Consider the following 23,108-nt stretch of genomic DNA (forward strand, 5'->3'; position numbering starts at 1 on the left):
TAAATAAACAGAACACAACTAACCTGTGTGCTTGATGGACCAACGGCACGGCGGGGTACTTTGATATCGAAGCCTCCTTTTGGGTCCTTCTCTCCCCTGAGACAGGGATCATTGGGCGGTTCTCTTGCCCCTTCCCAATCACAGATGGTTTTACGGATGGCCTGTAGAACACTACGGGGAAATAAATGGAAAAACAATTAGTATCTCATGAGATTAAAAAAATTTAAATGGAGGACAGCAACCAGTTTAAAAATCTCCCCCTCTCTACATTACCTAATGAGGACGTTCTTTTTCTTGCGTACCGCCTGTCTAAGCGGTTCTCTCAGGGTCATTTGTGCAAAATCCTGCAGGGCGGAGTAGATGGTGTGCCTGATGGCTTGGTTGAACACGCTCTCCATCCGTCCCATCAGAACCTGAAGACCCTTGATCATAGCAATGACCTCCACCAAGGCAAACTTCTCCTCACTGGTGTAATTGTAGCGCGTAGCACGTTCATACTCTTCGGCTGTGCCCGGACAGTCTTTATTACAGAACTTATCAGTGGGGTGAACCAGTTTCCAAGAGTACTACAAAAAAAGAGAAGAATGCTGAAGCACGACACATAACTTAAAACACACCCTTGCACAGAGAGGGCACCTATATGCCATTTTAAAATGTAGATTTTTGGAAAAGACCAGTTGTTCACACAACCTCACACGTACCACTTCCATGACGTGTGTGCTCCACTTGGACAGAAGTTGTAGACCCCTGAGTGCCAGGTCAAAGAGTTCCCTATATTCCTCATCAGACTTCTGACTGTCCAGCCCGGAGCCGGTCACCACCTCACTGTTGCTATAGCGTGCCAGCTCAGATATGAAGCGAATGTGGTCTTCTCTGATCTGCACCATCTGCTCACACAGGTTGTACTGCGGACTGATGCTGCTTTGAGTGCAGGTCCACCTGAGAGATCAAAGAAATATGCATGAAGTAAACTGATATGAAGACAACACACTTTTGGCTAAGCTATGGATGCAAGCTCAAAAAATGATTTCAAGTAATGCTAACAAAATAAGATGGAAATAAATATGCATGTGGTCACATGAAAATCCATTTAATTCATTTTCCGACCTTTAGTAGCAGCAGATTTAATGATTTCCACAAAGTACTCACTTGGACTTGTTCTCCTCATAGTGTGCGCTTGTTTCTATGTATCGTGACAGTTCGATCTGCATGTCTCCAAACAGGGGCACAACCTGAAGCTTTGGGAAAACCCAAGCAAAGTTAAGGATTTAAAGATTATAACACACACAAAAAACAATACTTTGCCGTCTGCACCTTAAAGAATTTGTCGATTTTGCTGAGGTTTATCCTTTTCTTTGCATCCAGCTTGTAGATGTTGCTGACATTTCCATCCATCAAGTACAGGCCAAAACCCATAACCTAAAACAAAGATTCCCACCTTTATTTTAAAGAAAGTCATTTAGTTGAGTCTAAAGACCTTGAAGCTCACTTACCTTTAGTAGCATGTGTTTCTCGCTGGGGGTTAGATACATTTTGTTCTCATAGTAATCCACACAGATGTTGACAATGTCAGCCAGCAGCTCCTCATATCCCGGGATCACCTCCAGCTGCTGGTGCAGACACTGGACAAACAACACCCAAAACATGACACGCGAACGTTCGAGCACGACACCAGTAAAGCAAAGGTGTAGAGGATAAAGGACACACTTTTTAAATACTTCACTGAAAGTTTAACCTACCTGCGTAATTCTGTTGTGGTTGGCTAAAAACATAGAAAGGTTTTGAGACTCCTGGATGGACTGTGGGTCGGCCATCTTTCTTAAGAACTGAGCCGCTCTGTAAAGAGGAATGTATGTGATCATACCGTAGTTTAGTATGTATGTAAAACTGCTGCATTGCTTATTTTGATCAAGCAATACCTTTTGTAAGCAGAGTGGTCATTTTTTACACTGCACTTCATGTTTTTTAGTTCGTCCAGCACAGCAAACATGTTGATGAACTTTCCTAAAGTGAGCAGGTAGGCCTCGGACACAAAGTCCTTCCTGCGTTCGGCGTGACACAGTCTCTTTACCTCACTGCAGAAACGCTCGATGGCCTTGCGCTAGAAAAAAGCAGTACAGCTGTTAACATAATTGTCAATTAATATTGTCAATATAAAAAAAATTATATTCGAATCAGTACTACCATTGAAATATTAGTCTTGTTCTATCAAAGACTTAATCAGTCCCTCCAGTTTTTCCCGATGTTGTGTTATTTTGTGATCCTGCATAATTTGTTATTTCATCTTAAAATAATAGCAAAAATTAAAAAGGTGTCATATTTTTTAAATAAAATTATATAATATTCTGTCATAATACAGAGTAGACAACTTGTTGAAAATTTCTGGCTTTATTTTATTAACGAACATGAACAATGTCTCTCTTTAGAATGCGGCACCTCGCCGTCCCAAAATTAACAGTCAATCACAATCATACCACTACATTATCTCTTCTTTAATTCTAAAGTTTCTAATTTAATGCTAGTATAATGCATTATTTTCAGGTAAAAAAACTGTATGGCGCACCTGCCGTCTCATATAGACAGTTTCATCGAACGCATGTGATACATGTCTGGATCCGAACTTTACTTCCGGTTTCGTTTTTTTAATGGTGTGACTAGTTGCTAAACTGATCTCTTGAACAAATGCCTCGTCGAAAATAACAAATGTTTTGGTTTCCTAGGTAATCTTTGTGTTGTTTTTTTTGCTTGTTATATAAATAAACTACGTTTAAAGTACTTTGTGGTTTTTTATTATTAGCAGAGTTTACCGGAAGTTCCGTGCGGACCGCGACAGCCGCTTGTTTATGTTGTTACTGCTGAAACCGTCTATAAATGCCAAAAACTGGGTGAGGCGATATTATAAATGCATTACAATTTACTACATTTTGGGGAGGACTGTACCCCTTTCAGGCTTTGCACTGTAGTAAACCCACAGTTTAGGGAAAATTAAGTTTTGGACATTGGCTATTGTGCATTACTGTAGGTCAGTCGTTTTCTAACTTTTTAAAGAGCACCCATTTCATTGCTAAAAACAACATCATTTTGTGTATTTGTTATAATGCAACGTGTTTGTGTGGTTTATGGTTAAAAAACACATTATTTTCCACATACCGTACATTTTTGTAGCTCCAACTCTCTTCCTGAAATGCATGGATTTGAAAAGCTATGTGTCACTGATTGGCCAGCTAATCTGTGCGTTGTGATTGGTCTGAATACCTCTGACGTCAGCCAGAAATGTGACGCTCCTTACCATGTTTGAAAGATTCGCGCACAATGTAATGCTAACAGGAGTTAACTTACAGGCTGTGAGTCTGAAGCGGGAGGAATTATGATAATGTCAGTCTTGTCTACATCACCAATCCCAGGAAGTGAACTGTTGCCTATAATTTGTGTGTTTGTTGTAGTCCAAGAAAAGAGATTTACGTTTGAGACGATAACTCGCGACATCGTTTACTTTGGGGTTTGTACCTTTTGCATATCGTTAACATGTACTAATACACACTTACACACCAAAGGAAATGTAAAATCGTGAATCCGACCATGGGTGCTCTTTAAAGTTCAACCTTAAAAAAAAAAGATTTCACGACCCACCTCTCTCAGTGTTGGGGATTAGGACTGATTCGTATGTTCTTATTAATATCAAACATTTATCAAACGTTAATGTGGCTGAAGCGGTTAATTACTTTAATAACATTTTCCTTAAAGGTGCAGTGTGTAAATTTTAGCAGCATCTAGTGGTGAGGTTGCAAATTGCAACCAACGGCTCATCCCACTGCTCGCACCTCACTTTTGAAACTCATAGAGAAGCTACAGTAGCTGCCACCGGAAAAACATGTCATTGTCGGAGACAAAAAAGTTTGTCTGTTCGGTTCTTCCGTAGAAACATGGTGTCACAAAATAGCGACTTCCACGTATTGGGATCTTCATGCATGTAGATAAAAACATCTCATTCTAAGGTAATGAAAACATAATGATTTATTATAAAAAGGTCTTTATATACCCATGATAATGTAGTTTTGTATATTATATTGCATTTCTGTCAAGAGATCCCTCTAAAAATCACACACTGCACCTTTAATTCATCCTGCGACTCAGTTTTCAAAACTACTGTGTGACAGCTATCTGTGTTAATAATAAAAAACAAAACGTAAAAATCTGTATATAAAAATTTAATTTATTTGTCATATCTTCATTTTGTTTCTCTGTTCTTACGGTATTTTATTACTGACTGTTTACTTAATTATTGAATTACTTTATAACTTCTTAATATTAGGCAAGCATTGGAATTCTTTCTTTGAGGAAAAACAACAAAAAAATTCTCTAAAATTCGAAATTACCACCGCAAAAATAAAAAAGTTGCAAAATCTTGGAGGCACTGCCTAATTTTGTCATTTTTATTCACCTGTATAATATTTCTAATTTGGCAAAAAAGGGTTGGTTGAATAAAGTATGTGCAAGTATGTGTGCAGCCATATCTACTTCTTTATATATTTGTATATAATGCTTTATTCAACTTATGAGTGGTACCATGCACCAAATAATAGTGCTGAGGTGAAGTGTACATTAAACATCTCAACTAAAGACTATGTATATTTTTTAATTGATAATTTCTAATAATTTTAAAGAATTAATTAAAAAGTCAGCTCCTTCTCACCTGGAAGTACATGAACTTCATGAGCTTGGTGACTTCAGGCTCCAGCACCTCCACAGTCTTCTCATAAATCTCAACTCGGTTTGGCTGCTCATTGCACTTCACCTGAGATACACAAGAGGGCGTCAGCAAAAGCTCTGAATAATGTTTCCTTGCAGTTAATCGAATCATATTATTGTACAATGTACATGCCAATTTTACCAATGTATATTAAAGAATAAACAGACCAATAAATCTGGTTAAAATTTCATAAAATTCTCCTCAGAAATAGAGCAAATCAACTATTTATCTTATCCAGGCAGCTTTTTTTAGCAAAACAAATTATGTTCTCATAGAGATCCTCTTCCCTAAATAATATCACTTGCTATAACACACCAGTTACATTTCCTTACAATTAGCATATCAGACATGATAAATGCGTGTGTACCTGAGGAATAGCTCTGGAGCAGCTCCTCCAGGTGTAAAGCATGACAGCATATTCATGTCCCTCCTCCAGCATCTCATTCTGGGAAGACACAGCACAGTATAAACTTACAGTAACACTACAACATGAATTATGTGAAACAGTGGCAGAAATACAATATATGACTGTATGCAACCAACAACCCATTAGAGGCAACTTAACAGACTTGCATTTTCTGAAGAATAAAATGAATTTGAGAGGCAGGAAACAACACATCAAAGCTACATCCCATTTTAACTAACAAAGCCATTACAACTGATAGGTATACATGGGTTGCGATGCAATGTGTTGCGATACTGTAAAATTGTGCGGTATATTGGGATATTTCCTATATTAGGAATAGACTTGGATATACTTTTAGGAAAGCTGTCATTGAGAACACACTATCATATGCAAACCTTAGCAAAAAAAAAAATGTGGCACGTGCCTATGCTAGTACTTCCTGTCACTGTTTAAGTTCAGAGATAAGAAGATAGAATGCTATCTAGTGGTCATGATCTAGTGGTCGTAAACGCCAAACGAGACAACTGCAATGAATCTTGTATGCTTTTATTTAAAACATATCAATACTGCATTTGATACAGTACTGACAAACAAAATATCATGATACTTACATGTATCAATATTTTCGTATGGCCCTAAAAAACTTTTTCACACTTTTACTGTAGCATAAGGGGTAGAATACTAGTTTACTTCTATACTAATGTGGCAAGATTACATGACAACTATAAATAGAGTTCAGTTAGCCTAGTGAATCATATTTAGGAAATGATACACTAGGCTAACCATAGTCTATTTACAGTCTGTTTGCAGACAGAAGAATTGTTACATACTAGGTAAGGGGCATTTAGAATCATGGCGTATCTAAACACTCCCATACCCGTGTTAAAATACTGTAACTAATGCTTTAAGCACTTTAATTTATAATGAAATGTAATGTAAAACATCAATGTGCTCGCGAATGCTTCAACTGATGATAGTTGAAGCAAAGTGGGCCTGCTGTCCTTCAGGACTTCTCTATTTAACTGAGCAAAGTAAAGTCCTGTTTGACAGTCCGAGCACATGCCAACTGAGCTGTGTGAGGAAGAGGTGGAGGAACTGCCTGCGAAACCCCCACAGAAACAAAACAAAAAAAACAACAAACATAAACAATGCATTCTTTGTTAAAGGGGTGTTTGTCCTCTTGCTAAAACAGAATTGAAACTTCTGATATGGACCACATAAGCATGCCAGTTTCATATAGCAACCCTTATATAATAATTCGGTTCGTGTGACCTTTTTGCTGTTTTTTTAATTCGGGATGCAGTTGTAGATCGATCACACATTCAAAGCAATTCACACTTAAAGAGACACTCCACTTTTTTTTGAAAATATGCTCATTTTCCAGCTCCCCTAGAGTTAAACATTTAATTTTTACCGTTTTGTAATCCATTCAGCTGATCTCTGGGTCTGGCGCTACCACTTTTAGCATAGCTTAGCACAATCCATTGAATCTGATTACTTTCAATAGCTGGGGACTATTTTCGGGCAGTGCGTAATATCACTACGCCTGCTACAGCCATGGTACGGCAGCAAAGTCTTTGATTGACACCGGAATGAGAGTATAGTTCCTAGCTATATCTGCCTAGAAAATCACAACTTTTAATTTTCCGTCGGTCTTTGTACACGATGTAACTTCAGAAGGGTCAAATTTTAAATAGGAAAAATATCCGAACTCTTCGGTTATTTTTAGCGTGATGCTAATGGTCTAATCAGATTCAATAGATTATGCTAAGCTATGCTAAAAGTGCTAGCGCCAGACCCGGAGATCAGCTGAATGGATTCCAAAATGGTAAGAATCAAATGTTTAAATAGGGGAGCTGGAAAATGAACATATTTTCAAAAAAAGTGAAATATCCCTTCAAGGATGCTTTTTTAAAATAATTAAAAATAACTTAAAGTAAATTAAATAATCATTTTTTATTCATGGGCCCTTATAATCTTTAATCAAAATCTGAAAATGTACTTCCGCCCTCTTGTGGCGATCCTTCTCTGACGACATCAGCAAGACAGCTTGGGTGGAACATCCGTTAACCCCGCCCCTTCCAACTGTCAGTCTGTTGCGAGTTGCATTTCAGAATGAAACGGCTACTTTTCTATATCCAATCAAATCACAGTGGAAAACACAAGCCACGCCCACAATTGTCCTTGTGCTATATTAAGTTTCACTTGGAAATACGTCACAACCACTGATCTATATAAATGACTGGATTGTGAGGTGAAGCCATCGCAGAGTTCGAGCCGCCATCTTGGTATACCCAACCGGCAGAGGGCATCATTGACTTCCATTCAAAATCATGATCTAAATTTACCCCCTTTACAGCGTATCAGTCACACAAGACAATTTTTAGGATATGTGTACGCAAATTAATTGTTAATTCTGGTGTTATTTGCGATGTTTTTCTTTAATCAGGCAGGATAATGAATTTATAAAAAAACGTTAATGTGAGTGTGTCTGCTGCGTTCTGTTAATGACACGGGTATAAATAAAGTTTTTTTGACATTCAGCTACACAGTCAGCGTTATTTCTCTGAATTAGTTTAGGTAACTTGTAAGTTTAGATTATTGCATGCACATACGGTACAAAGCATTATTATTTATATAGATTTCAGAATGAGCACGTTTGTCGTTAATACTAAATATGCTGCGGTCGGCCGCTGACGATACTGATTAAAAAGCAAAATGTACAACTTTCAGTAAAGAACTATGTACATGCTTAGGACGTTTGTTTTGTAATAATGTACAAGATACTTCAGATATAAAAACGAAGACTAGTAAAGTGATGTTTTATTATTAAAATCTGATAGCGTCCATTGATTTAATAGAACGTTTGGGTATACCAACATGGCAGCGTGGTGGCTTCACAATTGTGACGTCATGCGCAATCCAGTCATTTATATAGATCAGTGGTCACAACACGGAAGTAAAGTCGATTGCGACTCGGTTCACGGGGACTTTAATGTCTTGAAAATTGTTCTGGAAAATGGAATAACATTTAATATCTCTATATATTTCATATTTATATATGTACTTGGTATTCAAAGAATAACATGGTATGCCAAATATTTGATATTACCATAGCACATGACCAAAAAAACATGATGTTTTCATAGTTCCATTAAAAAAATACAAAAAAAAAACTGGAAAAGCCACAGTAGTTTGTAAGGATTTTATGTAAAATCTTTACTGCAAGAAAAAGAGTGTGTCCTATTGATAATTTAGACTTTGTGGGCTCATTTAAATATTGCTGTGACTGAGTAAACCCAGCTATCACAACAAATGACTGCCTCTTTGTGCTTCTCAGTATCCTACTAAAAGATTTCAGTAAGAACCATAAAGAGCAGTTTTGTTTCAACGTTATAATGCAACATCCTTTCATTATTGCGGCCGTGGTCACATGACCTCCTATCTAAATGTGCTTATTTACATAGTCATCCTTCTACTTACCATGCTGGAGTGCACAGTGGCCTGTTCAATGTAGCGGGCAATACCAGTAACAAACGCATTTCTGTCCTCAAAGTTGGTGTCAAAGTTTGCCTGGCAACAGAGAGAAGATCAGTGAATTTTACTACACAACAAGAACCCTACATCATCAACTTCAAACTTCAAAATCCATTACAGTTATTCTTATCTTAACTACGACGAATTAATACATACCTATCTTTTTTCAATGTGTGCACTTTAAATCTTTATGTGTTGGCATTTGGCCTGGCCCCGTTTATTCCTATGGCTCCAAATAGGGATGAATTTAGAAGCCACCAAACACTTCCATGTTTTCCCTATTTAAAGACTGTTACATGAGTAGTTACACGAGTAAGTATGGTGGCACAAAATAAACTTTTGTTTGGAGCCATGGGAATGAGTGGGGCTGGGCTGGATGCTGACACATCAGGAAGCGCTGTACGAAGATTAAAAGTGCACACATTGAAAAAAGATAGGTATGTATTTATTCATCTAAGTTGAGGTAAAAACATAGTAAAATATTAAAAAAACTGTCTTTTCCTTTAACTAAATGGGATAATGGGCTATACCTGGTACATGATGGAAGAAGGTGGAGGTTCGATGCATGGCTGCTGGTCGGGGAGGGGTAGCTCCTCCAGCAGGTCCACATTGGACAGCGCATCCTCCAAGGTCACGTGGGTTGTCATGGCGACACAGGTTCACTCACAAAGCCGCCCAATCTGAAAGACACAAAAGTTAACTTGCGGCCAAAGGTACTGGATTTACCAAGATTAAGCAGTACTATAAATATAAATAGGGGACAATACAGTAAAAAAACATCATCAATCTATAAAGCAGTAGTTCTCAGACGTTTTGGCATGTAGCCCTCCTTGTTTCATCCCTTTGCAGCCCCCAAAGAAAATTCATGAAATAACACAATCGCAAACTTAGAATTTTAATTAAACAAAACACATTAAATTATACAATGTAGAGCAGTTAGTTTGTAGCCTTATTTTTCTGGTGCCTCTCACAGCCCCCTGTCCCCGATTGAAAACAATGCCCTAAAGAGACTTTGTTGCGCCCCACCATCAAACCAGAATGATGCAATCGGCACATACAGTCGGCCTATGAAACAACACACTTTGGCTGGCATTTGAAAAGTCAAATGTCATGACCTTAACAATTTATTTCTTGTCTACTGATTCACCGGATTTAATACATTTTTAAAACGCTTATGTTTCTGCCAGCATATACCAAGAAAAAGTCATTAAAACTTAAAAAATACAAAAAATATTTTTAAAAGTTACTTAAAAAAAACAGAAATTATACTATAGTTCAGGCTAGTTTGAGCTTAGGTTAATTTTATTTGTTTGCCTTTTACCCCTTGTTATTCAGAGGAGGGTCGTGTCACAGGAAATTATAAGGAGAGAGAAAGAGAGAAAGAGAGAGAGAGATTCATGTGACTCAAACTTAAATAATTGTTTAGCTTAGGGATGCACCGATATGGAAATTTTGGCCGATAACCGATAACTCTTTATATTTGGGGGCCGATAACGATATATATAGGCTGAAAAATATTCATATTAATTTCACAATGAAAAACTCCCAGACCGCGGACATCTTATCTTTGCGCTAGACTAGCATACTCTTCTTAAGCTCGCAACACGTGTCATCTTCTTGCTATGTCACAGAAAGCACCAATCAAAACTCCACATGGCAACAAATGAGCAAGTGAAGTGGTTCAACAAACCAAAATAATCCATAATTTATCGGCTTTCATTTATCGGCCTAATTTTGCTATCAGACCGATAACCGATAATATTAAAAATAAGCAGTTATCGGCCGATAACGATATGTCGGCCGATATATCGTGCATCCCTAGTTTAGCTCATAATTTCCGCTAAACACTATGTCACAGGTCCAACAATGTAACTATGTAAATGTAACAATATAAATTTCTGAAAATGTCTCAAAAAGGCCTAGAAATGTTAATGTATAATAAACTGCACGTTTAAACTGTCCAGAGCAGGTGGCATGAAATAAAATTAGCCTCTGCAGGCACTTCTCAGCCATCTGTCTATCTAAGGAGGCAGCTGTATTTCTTAAAAGCTTCACAAAGAAGCAGTAAAACATGCCGCCTATTAGACCATTACACCTGACACATACTAGAAGTCGTGGTCACTGTGTGGTTAAACAGTTCAAATACTCTCCTGTGAAACACAGATAAAAACCGGAAGTGTGTAACGTGTGAATGACATGAAGAAAAAAAATTATGACATGCCATAGTTCCATACCGTAAAGCCTATTCAATGTGCAAACAAAAGGATGACATACTAGAAACATAACCAAAACCAATGTTATTTATGTAGCATCCCACAGAAGCTTGGATATTCATTATGGAATCACATGATGGAATAACAGCCTCAGATCTCTCTGAGTAATGCAATGGACAAATGTATCTAAAGGCAAATATTAAAAACACACAATGGGATTGCAGGTGCCGCCATATTTAAATCTATATTGTCTGTTTACATTACATATGTGTCATAACTAATCGCTAAAAGATCAAAATATGAATCTCTTTTTTCTCACAACCCTATTGTTTCACTAAGGAAGATATTTATTAACCCACTGGGTTATATGTAAATTACTTTAATGATGGATGGATGCACTTTAGAAGCTTTGAAATTAGGGCTGGGCAAAAAAACCCGATTTTTAGATTAATCGTTTTTTAAAATGTGGTCGATTCAAAATTGATTCTTAAAGAGCAGAATCGATTTTTTTCTTTCATATTTATTTCCGCAATAATTGAACATAAGATTAACGTTAATCTAATTACTAGTCTTCTTCACTAGATGTCGCGAGAGGCGAGCCTGTCATTCATTCACTCAGTGCTTAAAATGGCAGTTTCAGGTGCTTCATCGACGTTGATGCCACCTTCACATAAAAAGTCAGAAGTTTGGAAGCATTTTACATTTCACAAGCAAGACGATGATGATAGTGTTGTGGCTTTTCATTTCTTGTTATTAATTACCCACTTGTAAACTGCTGTTCACTGTTCTTTTTTATTAATGTAGTATTTGTATTAAATCCATTTTCATTGAGTTGAATCGAGAATCGAGTATAAAAAAACCGACCTGAGAAACGGAATCGAAAATTGAATAGAGAATCGAATCGTTTTGATAGCTTGTGAATCGAAATCGAATCGATCTGGAACATCTGAATCGATACCCAGCCCTATTTGAAATGTTGAAAGCATGGAAGAGCCAGGCTATTATTTAATATAACTTTGGTTGTGTTTGGCTAAACAAAGAAAGACATAAAAATTTTGGATGACATGGAGGTATGTAAATAATCAGGAATTTTCATTTTGTGGGTAAACTGATCTTTTAAGGGCCACGGCCCATTTGCATAAAAACCCATAAGTTAAGAAAACCCTTATCTATCCACCTTATTTTTGACGTAAATGTGAGCGCCGCCATCTTTAAGCTCCTTTGCCACTTCTTCCTCACCCTGGTTCCAACATCAGGTGTAGTAAATATTTACAATAACTGTTTAAATCATGTCTTATGTGTGCTCCCATTACACTGTTTTCTACCGGCTGGCTATTGAAACGGACGTCTCGCACAAAGAAGGGAAATATGTCACATCACTTACTTCCACGTTCGAAAATAAGGTGGATAAGGGTACCCTTAATGAACCACTGGTTGCAAGAAAAAATCTAGACTGTCAATAAGTAATTACCAAGGGGCAACCTTCCAATCTCTCTGATGAAGCCAATACGGAAGTGACTTAAACTGCAATTCATTGATTGGCCACTAGATGCTGGCTCCAAAACGGAGTCAATTCCCATAGTCCCCCATATTAAAATGGCAATTTTACTGCAAAAATAATGTATACAGTGATGCACGATGACGCGATGCCAAGATGACGACGCCAAGCCCCGCCAATGATTTGCTTAAAAAAAGCTCTTTACAAATCTATGGGTGACGTCACCAACACTACGTCCATATTTTTTATTTACCCTTTAATGCTAAAGTATTCCCTTATGTGTTGCCACAAAACTCTTAGTACCCACTTTACCTTAAAGAAAAGAGGACCATAACAAATTGACTTCTAGTGGAAAAACATGTATGTCCATTTCTCTTGTCTACATGTCACTTACAAATGTATTTCTATACTCTCTGCGGCAATTTAACAAAACTGATCTGTCTATTAGTTATTGTAGAAAGGGTGGGGTTTCCTGTCGGTTTTATGTATGTCGTCCAATTATTTTCACTTAAGCAGAAGTAAATCAAACACCAACAAGAAGCTTTGAAGAGAACAAGTTTTTTTTATTTACCCCACAAAAGTTATTAAGGTTTAGCCATGAAAGTAAAATTATACTGCCTCTCCTAAATTAAAGTACAGCCCGCATGCAGGTCACTGTGCCTTATTAAACACAGAGAGCTTGCTTCAGACCAATATAAATATAGAGGATGTATTCTGAGCCCTGGGGGCTTCTGTACATTTTAATGGGTGAAAGGACTCACCACGTGATTCACCAAGTTTTGTGAAACATGTTCAGACTGATAAGCAATCTGAGCTGAATCATTGTCATTCAAAAGGGGGACTCGTCCATGACACCAGTATACTCCACGAAAGTCTGTGTCTGTGTCGAACACAAAACGAAAGAGTGGAAATGGATGGTGATGCTAAAGTACATTTTCCCACAATATCTAATCCCCAGCACAAAGTATGGTAGGTTAACTGATCACATTCCTGTATGTTAACTGGGCATAATGAAAATGTAATCACCGTTGACATGAATGCATGAGCAAACATGCTTTTGTCCAGTAGTTCAAACATATTTTGAGATTGAAACTAGTGGTTGACCGATATGTTTCTTTTTTTATGGCCGCTGCCGATATTAAAGAAGCAGTGTGGCTGAAGTACTTGAAAATATTTACATGTACTGGAAATGACACCTCACTAAAGTATTTAAATAAAATGTTGCTGCACACCAGATGCAGTTGTTGTGTGTAATGTTACTTTCTGTCAGACTTTGGCTTTACATCAGTGTATTTTCATTACAAACAACACATTTAAGGAACAGAAAGATTTATTGGCTGAAAATATTATAAATATATTATGTATGCTTAAATATTACAAATATCAGTCACTGCAATTGTCTAATGTCTATCACTATTTGAAACTTCCATCAGTGACCAAGGCTAACTTTCAATTATGTACCTTTATCATTTGTAGGGGGAAATGCAGACTCTCTGCATGCTATTCTTTTCATGTCATGAAACAGAAACAAAACTGAGACTGAGTCACATTACAACTATAACAACTGACATAGTGTCACATTTGGGTTACACCACTTAAACCCCATTCACACAGCACTTACTGTAAACTGGCAGAGAGGAATGGCATTCTGTGTAAACAAGACGCAGAAACAAATGCCGTAAGGAGTGTGCCATAGGACACGTGTGTCATCGCAACATGAAGTTTTGGTTCAGCTCTTTAAAATGATGGATTCACATTAGGGATGCAGCGATTAACCGGTTTCACTATTAACCGCGCTTTAAAATGTCACGGTTAAGTAACCGTATAGCCTCCGCTACACCGCGTGTTTTTGTTTCACGCACGCACACACAAACCAGATCCACGAACCACCAAGAGGCGCGTACGGCATGCGACATGCTCGTTTGCGCACTATATGACAAAGCTCCGCGTTCAAAATGATATGTGCGCGTGACACGTCAAATCCGAGCGGGGCTCCTGGTGGTCTGACTGCATTTATTAACGTTGAATTATTTTAACGTGTTAATGATTTATGAATTAATAGCATGAGTTAACACGTTAATGCTGCCAGTCCAAAATGACTCGCAGAACCCAGGATGACCCTGTGTTATTATTCGTTTTGAGAGGCTCTTATCATTTTTACTAATACTTCAAACAAATCAAAATAATATACATTTAGTTTTATAATATATTTATAATATATTATAATATATATTCAGTCCAAATATAAAATTACATTTATTCAAAAGATCATTAAAATGAATAGCCTACAGGTTTCAAAAGGCACCTATACTGTTTAAGTCAAAGCCTGCTAGGTTATTATTATTATCATATAATAAAAATAGACCCAAGTGAGCAGTAGCCTTTAAAATTACATAATAACGAAGATGCAATAATAATTGGTTCAAATAAAGTATTAAAACCAAGTTACATTAAACAACATTACATTAACAAACACATTACATTTGTGGTCTATAAATAAAAAGCATTATGTATATATTATAACAAATGCCTGCAGGGGGAGATAGTTGACTCGTCTCGCGGACGCTATCTTCCCTTTCACTTTAGACGGAGAGAAACGCTTTTTTAGTCAAACAATGTTTAAATCCATTTAAATATTTAATATACGTCCATTTCTTTACAATAGAAATGAACACGCAGACATTAAATCATGTAAACTCTGTGATGGTTTAATCTGCTGAGACTTCACATCTGACAGTGATCAACAGACAAACACAACACGTCTCACGAGCTCCCAAACGAACATTATTGGAAACCCAAACAAAAAAGCAAATGCAGTAAAAGACAGAATATAATGCATGCACTGTAAGGGGCCAGTCACACCAAAAGCGTTTATGGCAGTTGCAGGCGCCTTTTTTTGAATGATATTCTATGGGCAGGGCGCGTTTGCGCGCTGTTTATGCGCGCCGAGCGCCTTGCGGTTTTCTGCCGCCTGCCGCGCACGCGTTTTTGAAGGAGCGCTGAGAGCGGAGAAGCGCCTGACGTCATTCGCGTCTTCCATTGTCCAATCGAATGAGGGGAGAGGCGGGCCTTACATTGTGGTGAGGGAAGTGTACAGTTGCTTTGAAGAACCGGACTCCACTCGCTCACTCTCTCCTGCGTGTTTGTGCATCTCTCACCCTCAAACAAGGTCAGAGCAATCGTCCTCTTTTTAAAGTTTCTGCTAATATGACAGTTAACAGCAAAAGAGCGCTCACGCTTCAATATTTGATTGACAAGACAGCTGACTCTGTGGTTGCTTAGCAATATGAAAAGCCGCGCCGCACTGCTCTTTTTTAAAAAAGGCAGTGCGTCGCGCCTTGCGTTTGCAAGCGTTTAAAGCGCTTTTGGTGTGACTGCGCCCTAAGAGGCTAATTACACCAACCACGCTTTAAACGCTTGGAAACGCAAGGCGCGACGCACTGCCTTTTTTTAAAAAGAGCAGTGCGAGTCGACGCGGCTTTTATATTGCTAGGCAACCACCTAGTCAGCTGTCTTGTCAATCAAATATTGAAGCATGCGCTCTTTTGCTGTTAACTGTCATATTAGCAGAAACTTTAAAAAGATGACGCTTGCTCTGACCTTGTTTGAGGGTGAGAGGTGCACAAACACACAGGAGAGAGTGAGCGAGTGGAGTCCGGTTCTTCAAAGCAGCTGTAAACTCCCCTCACCACAACGTAAGGCCCGCATCTCCCCTCATTCGAGTGGACAATGGAAAGAGGCGAATGACGTCGGGACGCTTCTCTGCTCTCAGCGTTCCTTCAAAGGCGCGTGCTGCGGCCGCCGGCCAAAACCGCAAGGTGCTCAGCGCGCATAAACAGCGCACAAACGCTCCATGCCCATAGAATATCATTTAAAAAAGGCGCCTGCAACTGCCATAAACGCTTTTGGTGTAACTGGCCCCTAAAAGGGTCAAACAGAAAGCTGCATCCTCCGGAGGTCGCATATGCAGGGTGCATACGTCATTAAGGTTTATTTCAGATCATTAACTGAGCATTACATTCGCAAGTCGTGAGCATATTACATCAATTTGCGATTAACTAAATTATTAGTAAACTTTATATTGTTAGTAGTCTCTAATAAGACAGTCTTTATGAAGTAAATGCAGTTTAAAATGCGACCTCCGAAGGATGCAGTCTTTTATTTGAGAAATGGCCAGAATTTCACCTACACAAGAAATCTCGCGAGACACACTTAATCTCGCGATACATGTTCAATCTCGCGAGATCTCGTCGCATGAGATCTCGTCACACCCCTAGTAAATGGGAATCATGAAAATTCAATTTGTGGGGGCCAGTGTTGATTCTGTGGTGGGCCACCACAAATAAATCAATGTATGGGAAACACTGCACAGTGTAAAACCAAACTCTATTCATTCACCATTCAGACCTGATCGTTTCTCTCCTCTCTTCTCCTAATTTGCGGCGTTTGGCTGTTGCGTGACGTGGAACAAAGCGGCAAACCTAAACACATCGATTCACTTGATGGATTTGGAGCAGCAATTTTTAAACGAATGAGAGGAAAAACGTGCACCATTTCGGAAAATCCTGGTGGCGACGGAGAGAGTGACGATGCAACAATATTGGTTCCGAAAAAAGGCAAGGAAATAAGTTACCTCTGGCCGTTTTTCAATCGGAAGGCTGCAGCCTCCGTAGGTCGCACATGCAGGCCGCATACGTCATCGATTACATTCGCAAGTCATAAATGTATTACGACAATTTACGATTAACTAAGAATAATAATCAACTTTAGAATTGTTAATATTCTGAAATAAGACTCTCTTGAATGACGTATGCAGCTTAGAAACGCGACCTCCGGAAGGCTGCAGCCTCCAGATTGAGAAACGACCTCTGTATCATCGTTTAGTTCTTTAAAGGTTTCGTGTTTTTAAAGTTTTTGATTAATTTGAAATCATCGGCATATCGGCAATAGCACGAGAAAGGCCGATACCGATTGTTTTTTAATTAACTGCATAAAGAAATCCATTATATGTAAAATTGAGTTAATGTTGTTAATAAAAGAAATGCTGAATAGCAAAAACCACCTTTGAAGGTTGTCATGCTGTCTTATTATATTTGTTTTAGTTTAATATGTGCCTCTCTTATTATGTTGGTCAGTTGAATGTTAAATAGATCCAATCCATGTTAAAGGAACAGTATGTAAGAAATTTATATCAATGAATCATAAAATGTCCCTGATATGTCACTAGACATTAAGAAATCATTTTCATTTCAAATACTTATATCACTGACAACAGTGGTTTGGCCAGGATATTGTCATTTAAAAAGTGGAGTTGCAGCCCTCAACTGATGTTTATGTTGTCATTTTGTGTATTGGCCACCATTTGTATGATTGCAGTACCAGTTTTAGCCACTAGTTTTGTTATTGCAATACCAGTTTTGGCCACAATCCTACATACTGTTCCTTTAAGTAAAAATAATTTGATGCAGAAATAAACTAGCTAATAGACCAACTGTATAGTATTGTATACAAGTGTTTAATATCAGCATCGGCCAGAAGTTGTCTGTTTAAATCGGTATCGGTCCAAAAAAATCCTATCGGTGCATCCCTATTAGAAAGTGATTTGTTTGTTCAAAAAATTATAGGCTACTTTATTATAAGCATTGTTCTTAACAGTCTGTGTGCTTTACTTTGACTAGTGCAGTATTCGTTCTCAGAGTTTATAAGAGCGTAAGTTTATTTTGAATGTGTTGCGTGTCCATTTTGCAGCAGCAACACACACATACGCCTGAAGTTGATAGGATGAACGGTTCTCAACATATTAAAAATGCAATTAGACAAACAGACACACACAGGAGATTCCTGCCTCAAGTGTACATTGTTCTTCTCAAAGCACGGTGAGGCACGCTGCTTCCGGCTTAAGCTGTTCGGTAGTTTATTAAAAGTTTATTTATTTTGAAAGTGTCACATGTCCATACTGCACCAAAATGCAACACTAGACTCCCTTGGGTCCGCAGTAGTCTCGCGTAGCCAGACCTTCAATACTGAAGGTCTGGTGTTTTTCGCTGCTTTTTCTGGACAAAGCCCGCCCACGAGCTGTTTGACCGACATGTCAAACAACCAATCACAGTTTGTTTCATCTAGCGTCACGTTTCGGACTCCCCACAATAACGAGCCGGCTGGCAACAAGTCAGTTATTGAAATAACCAGCGGCACCGCAACCAAATAGTATCTAAATAAACAACATTACTCACCATAGAACAACGTTGTGCACTTCATCAACAGACACATCAATGAGACGCTCCCGTTAAACGTCTGTTTGAAGCATATCTCTCCACTTTTTAGCACATACAAGCAATTCAGGAGAACCAAACTTTTTGACTCCACTAACTGCCTCAAGCAAAACTCTTGGACGTCTTTTAGAGAGTCTATGCTGCGAACTTTGCATATTTTTGAGAGTCCAATGTTTAGCTGATCATGATAACTGGTCATTATTATCCACGTGGACATGACTGATTCTCTGCATCAATGGAACGCCAGAGCTTTGTTTTCCAGGGACCGAAACTAATCGCGACACTCGCTTCTCCTGGAAATCCGGTTTATTTCAACCAATCAAAAGACGACTTTAGACATTCTCACAGGGTTTCCAGAAAAGTGTACGAAAAACATCAGACGTTCAGCCAACAGTTTGTGGGCGTGGCGTCTGAGGCTGAGACTAGGTCCGCAGTAACACAACTGCCACATAATAAAACTGCAAACAGACAGACAAACACACAGAGATTCCTTCCTTTAGAGAGAAAATATGTTCCAGCCCCTCCTTCCGAAGCTTCGAATATTTGATTTGATTTCTACTAAAGCTTCGAAGCTCAAAAAATGCTATTCGGACCAGCCCTACAGACCACTAGTAGGCAGTATCTACGTGTGTAAACCACAGTAGTAGTGCAACAGCCAAAGAAGAAGCAACTTGGCCAGTAAACCCACAAACAAAGATGAAAAAGCAGCTTGTTGTGTATGATTTGAGAAGAACAGCAGTGATGGAGGTAGACCCATTGCGGGTCCGTGTAGAACTAGGGCTGTCACAATGATTAAATAATCAGATCATTGATTCATTCAGATCACCGCAATGATTGCACATCTCTGCAGCGCCTGTATGAGACTGTATCAGATGGCGCTCCTAAATTTAAAGTGTAACATGATACATTGCAAAGCCATTCAATACAGTGGACAAAACAGCATTTAAAGCAGTGGTGACCAACCATGTTCCTGGAGATCTACTGTCCTGCAGAGTTCAGCTCCAGCCCCAATCAAACACACCTGAACCAGGCAATCAAGCATTTCAGGGCTACCTAAAAATTAGGGATCGACTGATATGGATTTTTCAGTGCCTTAGCCGATGACCGATACAGGCTGCCGATTTTCTTGAGACGATATTTGGAGCCAAAACTGCTTTTGCTCACTCAATTTACATCATAAAAATGACACAATGATGATGCCAAATGTTACAAGTCTCAATTTGAAAAAAGTAACATTTAATGAACTTTAAAAAAAAAACTATATGTAACAAATAGTAAAAACAGGTGAGGGTGCTATGGAACCATGAACTGCACTCTCCACAATGACGAGGAACTATCAGCAAAGGATATTGATTTCTAGCACTTTACTACTACAAATAAATATAGGGGTGGTTTCCCGGACAGGAATTATCTTAAACTAGGACTAGAGCTTAGTTTAATTAGGAAATATAACTAGTTTTAACAAACACGCCTTACTAAAAACATTACTTGTGTCCATTTTGAGGCAAAACACAGGGCATTGATGTATTTTAAACTATGTTAAAAAGAGATGTTATTAGTTTGAACTTTTCTTACATTTATTTTATTCTAGGACTCTAATCCCTGTCCGAGAAAGCGCCCCATAGAGATGAGAAATAAAAACCCGCTTTGTTCAGCTAAAATCAGCTGTTAGGCCGAGCTTTCGATGTTGTCATGGAAAGGTTGGTTGTGTTTTGTCACATGACCTGCAATCACTTGCGGCTTCCAGCACTCTGTCTGTAAATAATGCCAGAAAAAAATCAGCGAACACGGCAGCCACGTATAGGCCGATGTCGATACACATAAAACTCGCAAATATCGGCCCGATATATCGGCCAGCCGATATTTCGGTCTATATCTACTGAAAATTTGAGTCAGGTGTGTTGAAGCTGGGTTGGAACTAGGGCTGTGCAAAAATATTGATACAGCTAACTATAGTGATAGTTAGCTGTATCGATAGTGTATCGATTTTTTGATCTTTACTATTGATATTTTAAAACACATCAAATCCCTCTGTGTGCGTCAAACGACCTCCTCTGTCACTGCCGCCAATGTCTCAGAAGTTAGAGGGAGTGAGAAAATGGCAAAAAATTTAAAAAGTTCAGCTCTATTTTTTTACATTTTTGATAAAAAAAGAAAAGTATTGCAATGTATCGCAACATGCAACGCATTGTATTGTATAGCGATACGTATCGTAGCATCGGAAGGCCCTTGCCAATACCCAGCCCTAGTTGGAACTAAAAAATGCAAGAGGGTAGATCTCCAGGAACAGGGTTGGTCACCCCTGATTTAAAGAAATACTGCAAAACTTTGATAAGCAGTATGAACTGCCAGGAAAAACATACATTTCCAAAACAGCAATTCCAAATTTAGGGAAGTTAAGGATGCTATTCTTAAAGATCTGTAAGGATTTTTTTTTTGCAGCCACTACAGACATGTGGTCCAGTACTAATATGACCTTAGTATGATTGGCTACTATTTAAGACCTGTTCTGATATAGTCAGTTTATTTTCAGTTATTTTTCAGACACTTTATTGTGTTTATTTCTTATGAAGAATTGTTCGTTTTTGAAAGATATATTCATTAAATAATTACTTATGTGTTGTGTATTAATATTTACTGCCAGGTAAACCTTGCACAAGATTTAATTTAACTAGAATTAAATGTCACAGCAATAAAACAGACAATTAATCTACGTAGAACAGATGCGTTGTTAAAATTTTGGCAAGGTGCGCGTTAGAGTATAAATTACGCTCTACACTCAATGACCTACAATCATTAAACAGACAGGCGGGTCATGTGATCCTGCAGCTCAGTTGGTGAAGCGTTGCATTAGCAGTGTAAGAGTCGTGGGTTTGATTCCAATGGAACACATATTGATTAAAGGTATAGCCTGAAAGTTGAAAAGTTGCTTTGGATAAAAGTGTCTGCCAAATGAATGTAAATTAATGAATGAATGTAAACATGTAATTGATAACTTAGTTGACTAAAAAAATCTCTATGTACAGATGCAACACTGTAAAGGTGGCTGTAGTACATAGACATCATTCATTTAAGAGTGAGATGTAAAAAAATCAGCAGGTGATCCACTCTCATTTTGGCCTTAATAGTGTGTTTTTTGTGTTATATTATCTGAAACATTTACTAGCACATACCACACATATTGTTCTAAAACCTCACCGTTGTATTCAGGAAACCAGTGGTTCCTTGTTCCTTTCAAAAGGTACAGGTGCACATTCACAGAATAGCCTTACGAGACTTGATACATGATGAAAAACATTTTTTCTGCGGTTTAGAACAATTAAATAAGGTTTACATACTAAACTGTACATTATATCGTGGCCATTTTAACTAATGCTTCATCTATTCTACAGCATCAATGGTAACATGGGCAAAATGTTCCATGCATTAATGGAATCAATAAAACAAGTCATTTAATGTCTCACACACCCACAACAGTGCAATTATTCATTACCAGAAACGTCAAAAACGCTTCGGTCGGCTATAACCTAGCAACAGCCCACAATCACCGGACGACAGCACGCGCGACAGCTCGAAAAAACAAATAAATAAAAATGACAAACAATAAATTCCAAGTTGTAATTTGCATACCCCGCAATGAAATTACACAATGCCCGTTAAGTGATATAATCACGCGCTAATGTAAACAAATTAAGATAATGCCCGTTAGATTACATAGGATGTGAGCGCATACTCGTCTCCCCCTCACCCCACCCATTTAGCGGAGAGATGCTATCAACACCCTCCATCAAAAACCCAACAAATTACAACGATAAGTGTAAAACGCTCATAATAGCCGTTAGTTATAAACAAATATGCGAATCGTTTATTCGCTGTTGTCTGAGCATCACGCGTAGGAAATAACGTTACACGCGCAGGTCCGTACCATCACCACCACCATCATCATCATCTTTCACACATCGTCGAGCGAGCGCTCTTATCTCCGTAACTGACGAATAGATTCACATGTACTTGCCTGCTACTTGCATGTCCGCTCCTACAATAAGGGACGGTCAAAGCAGAGCGAAACAACCCGTATGAAATAACGTTTGCTCGGTGTAGTAGAAATGATGCTGTAGGTTCGGTCTCTATCCGCTAATCCACCCCACACAAAGAGCAGAAAATGGCTGCAAGTGCATGTTCTTAAAGCGACAGGCACCCATTAAAATAACATCTATGAAGTGAATCATCCGTTCACATACTGCATGTCTATTATTATTCGAGTCAATGAGTAATTTTAGTATGATTATGAACAAAGTGGTTTAGAATAGTATACATGTTAATGCGTATTATTCAGTGATGCATGATTATAAATGGACATTTACAGTTGCAGTCTTGACTCATTGCATTGTGGTCGAATAAAATTATAATACACATCATAGATGTTTATAGA

At 38.3% G+C, this 23,108-nt stretch overlaps 1 protein-coding gene across 4 annotated transcripts in view; it reads right to left on the reverse strand.

Annotated features, from left to right (window-relative positions):
- Positions 1 to 22,852, reverse strand: part of cyfip2 (cytoplasmic FMR1 interacting protein 2) — a 38,665-nt gene extending 15,813 nt beyond the window's left edge. For 3 of the 4 annotated variants that reach the window (XM_073854276.1, XM_073854275.1, XM_073854278.1), the window contains exons 1-13: positions 22,692 to 22,852; positions 9,224 to 9,373; positions 8,640 to 8,729; positions 5,118 to 5,195; positions 4,694 to 4,795; positions 1,920 to 2,101; positions 1,740 to 1,836; positions 1,494 to 1,622; positions 1,315 to 1,419; positions 1,150 to 1,238; positions 702 to 939; positions 274 to 566; positions 24 to 171 (exon numbers count right to left, since the gene is read on the reverse strand). In XM_073854276.1, the coding sequence (XP_073710377.1) occupies positions 24 to 171; positions 274 to 566; positions 702 to 939; positions 1,150 to 1,238; positions 1,315 to 1,419; positions 1,494 to 1,622; positions 1,740 to 1,836; positions 1,920 to 2,101; positions 4,694 to 4,795; positions 5,118 to 5,195; positions 8,640 to 8,729; positions 9,224 to 9,340 (1,668 nt within the window). In that variant the 5' untranslated portion in view covers positions 9,341 to 9,373; positions 22,692 to 22,852. The remainder of the gene's footprint in view (positions 1 to 23; positions 172 to 273; positions 567 to 701; positions 940 to 1,149; positions 1,239 to 1,314; positions 1,420 to 1,493; positions 1,623 to 1,739; positions 1,837 to 1,919; positions 2,102 to 4,693; positions 4,796 to 5,117; positions 5,196 to 8,639; positions 8,730 to 9,223; positions 9,374 to 22,691) is intronic. The other variant, XM_073854277.1, reaches the window with a different exon arrangement.
- Positions 22,853 to 23,108: the final 256 nt, after the last annotated feature.

Source organism: Misgurnus anguillicaudatus, chromosome 16 (genome assembly GCF_027580225.2).
Source record: "Misgurnus anguillicaudatus chromosome 16, ASM2758022v2, whole genome shotgun sequence".
In the NCBI taxonomy this organism is placed as follows: Eukaryota; Metazoa; Chordata; class Actinopteri; order Cypriniformes; family Cobitidae; genus Misgurnus; species Misgurnus anguillicaudatus.